Genomic DNA, 2,591 nt, shown 5'->3' on the forward strand with positions numbered 1-2,591 from the left:
CTGACCAGCGGTATCCCGTCCGGGCCACCAACCCCTACGACCTCCTTAGTGGTGATTGTGGCTAAATAAGCCTCACAACCTTGTTCCAGCATCCTTTCCACACGGACTGCTGATAACACTAAGCATCCAGAGGCCGGATTAATACCTTGGTACTTGATCGGGGGTCCACACCCACTCTCAAACTGCACCCTTCCTCGATGACAGTCTAAGGTGGCCCAATTCCTTCCAAGCCAGTCCATGCCTAGGATCACCTCGTGATTCTTAAGGCGGACCACAATCAGATCCACAGGCATTACCCTGTCCTGGATCATCACTGGAATGTCTTTAACCAGACCTAGTGAATGCATAACTTGCCCACCGGCTGCACTCACCAAGCCAAGATCATTCGTGGTTCCCATTTGGAACATACCTTTTCCAATCATATCTGGACTCACAAAGCTATGTGTAGCTTCAGTATCAAATAGTACATGTGTTTCCACACCACCAATACATAAGGTCCCTACATAAGACCTCATCTAAGTATCTAGTCCATCCTATAATCCTTACCATGCAGTCCTACTTAATTTAAAAAGAATAAGGTTAGACTTTTTACCAGTGATCGCCTTGAAGGGTCCGGACTCATCCACATCCCTTGAAAGCTCATAGACTCGAGGCGCTGAGGTTTAGCCTTGCTTGTGGTCTGGTCGGTTGTTCTCAACACGACCCCTCCCTTGTCCAGTTTGCAACTGAGGACAGTCCACACGGAAATGCCCTCTCTTGCCACATTGATGACAAGTCCTGGCCTCACTGGTCGAGCCTTGCCCACGGTTCCTCTCCGGTCCAGGACAGTCTCGAGCTGAGTGATCCATCTTACCACAACGGGTACAAGCTCCCATAGCCTTCCAGCACTCGCCTCCATGGTGTTTTCCACATTTGGGACACTCAGGCCTACCACTTGAGGTTTTACCCCCTTTGGCTGCATCCCTCTTTCTCTTCCGGTCACCACTCTGACCAGAAGACTCCACCACTCTCTTCAGTCTTTGCTTGTTTTCTTCAGCCAGATTGGTCTCCAGCATTGCCATCCTCTCCACCAACTCAGACACTGTGTGAAAGGTACGGACTGAGCAGTAGGTCTTGAGTTCGACCCTAAGGCCTCTTATGAACCTCCGGACCTGGACTGCCTCATCCTCCAGCTCCCTTCCCACAAAGCGCCTAAGGCGGTTGAACTCCTCTTCATACTCCCGAACTGATCTCTTTCCCTGGACCAAGTCCAAGAATTGAGACTCCAAACGATCCCATGCCTCTGCTGGAAAGTACTTGTGGTTGACCTCGACCTCAAAGTCAGCAAACCGATCAATGGTACCATTGGTACGCTTGTCAAGGGCCAACCACCAGTTGTGTGCATCCCCTTCCAGGAAGTGGACTGCAATGTCCTTCTGATACTCATCTGGGCAACAAGTGGATTTGAAATTGCGAACCAGCCTGGTCCTCCACTCATCTGCCTCTAGAGGATCAACACTTCCAGCAAAGTGTTTTGTTCCCAAACGAGAGATGTGTTCCAGCACCTTCAGGTAATCAACCTTCTTAGCTGTTCCAGCTGGTGGATCCAGCTCAATCACCTCATCTACAGGCGCAACTTGACCACTAGGTCCACCAGCTCCAGGAGCTATCACTTGAGCTTGTGTAGTCTGACCCACTGATGAGTTCACTACTGGTGTGAACACTTGGGTCATTGCCAGCATCTGACTTCCCATTACCTTGATTGCATCAAGTACTTCCTTCATGGATGGCTCAGCCATCTGATCAACCGGACCAGTCCGCCCATCTCTCTGGATGTTTGGATCAGCTCGGTTGCCAGTCTCTGAGGACTCAGCTTCACCATCCTGTTCATCTCTCAGCTGCCCACTAGCTGCACCTGGCTGGCTTCCAGCTCAATTCAGCTGTTCTCTGGTCTCTTCCAGCTGCCTGTCCTCTCCACCCAGCTGAACCTCAGTTTGATTGATCTGAGTTTCAGTCAGGATGGCCTCCCCGGTCCGACCAGTAGGTGGGACTGACAACTCCACTTGATTAAGCACTGAGGCATCTCCAGCACCGGACGCCCCTGTCCCATCCTTAGTTTTCCGAGACCTCTTCCTAGTTCCCTTAGGACATCAAAGACAAAACACAAGGCAAAGGTTAGGTTAACATTTTTGTTTGCAAACCTCGAACAAAACTAAGTTAACCAATACCAAAACCTGCCATGAGACCCAGCCGGATGTGTGATGATCAGCCCTAACACAAGATCCTAGAATCAAGCATGCTCTGATACCAACTTGTAAGACCCAAACCTGGATCCCTTGATCCAACCAGTCCGCGGCCTTACCTAATATCTAAGTGTACTTCAGCCGGTTTAAGTCCAATAGTTTCTAAGTCATTTTTCAATCATTGAGGTTCATTTAGTCACACAATACAATGCGGAAGCTTAAGGTAAACATCATTTCATATATATAAGTCAATGTGATCCATACAAATCATTCATATCCTTCAGTTGCACAATAGGCTATCATAAGTTCACTGTATCAAACTATCACTACATCACACATCCCACACGGCCAAGGTCTTCATGGCTCCTT

At 49.1% G+C, this 2,591-nt stretch overlaps 1 protein-coding gene across 1 annotated transcript; it reads right to left on the reverse strand.

The window, feature by feature from the left end:
- Nucleotides 1-662: 662 nt before the first annotated feature.
- LOC125601425 lies at nt 663-1,778 on the reverse strand. Its single transcript, XM_048773612.1, has 2 exons — nt 1,458-1,778; nt 663-1,238 (listed from the first exon to the last, which is right to left on the reverse strand). Exons 1-2 carry the CDS (start codon nt 1,776-1,778, stop codon nt 663-665), a joined length of 897 nt encoding a protein of 298 aa, XP_048629569.1.
- Nucleotides 1,779-2,591: the final 813 nt, after the last annotated feature.

This window comes from Brassica napus, unplaced genomic scaffold (genome assembly GCF_020379485.1).
Source record: "Brassica napus cultivar Da-Ae unplaced genomic scaffold, Da-Ae ScsIHWf_255;HRSCAF=426, whole genome shotgun sequence".
Lineage (NCBI taxonomy): Eukaryota > Viridiplantae > Streptophyta > Magnoliopsida > Brassicales > Brassicaceae > Brassica > Brassica napus.

Excerpts from the sequence above, each read along its gene's own strand:
- LOC125601425 (XM_048773612.1), bottom strand. The coding sequence starts at position 1,778 with ATGGCTGAGCCATCCATGAAGGAAGTACTTGATGCAATCAAGGTAATG. Across the intron at positions 1,239-1,457 it reads ATGAGTGGAGGACCAGGCTG|GGAAAGAGATCAGTTCGGGA; the intron begins GTTCGCAATTTC and ends GACTTGGTCCAG.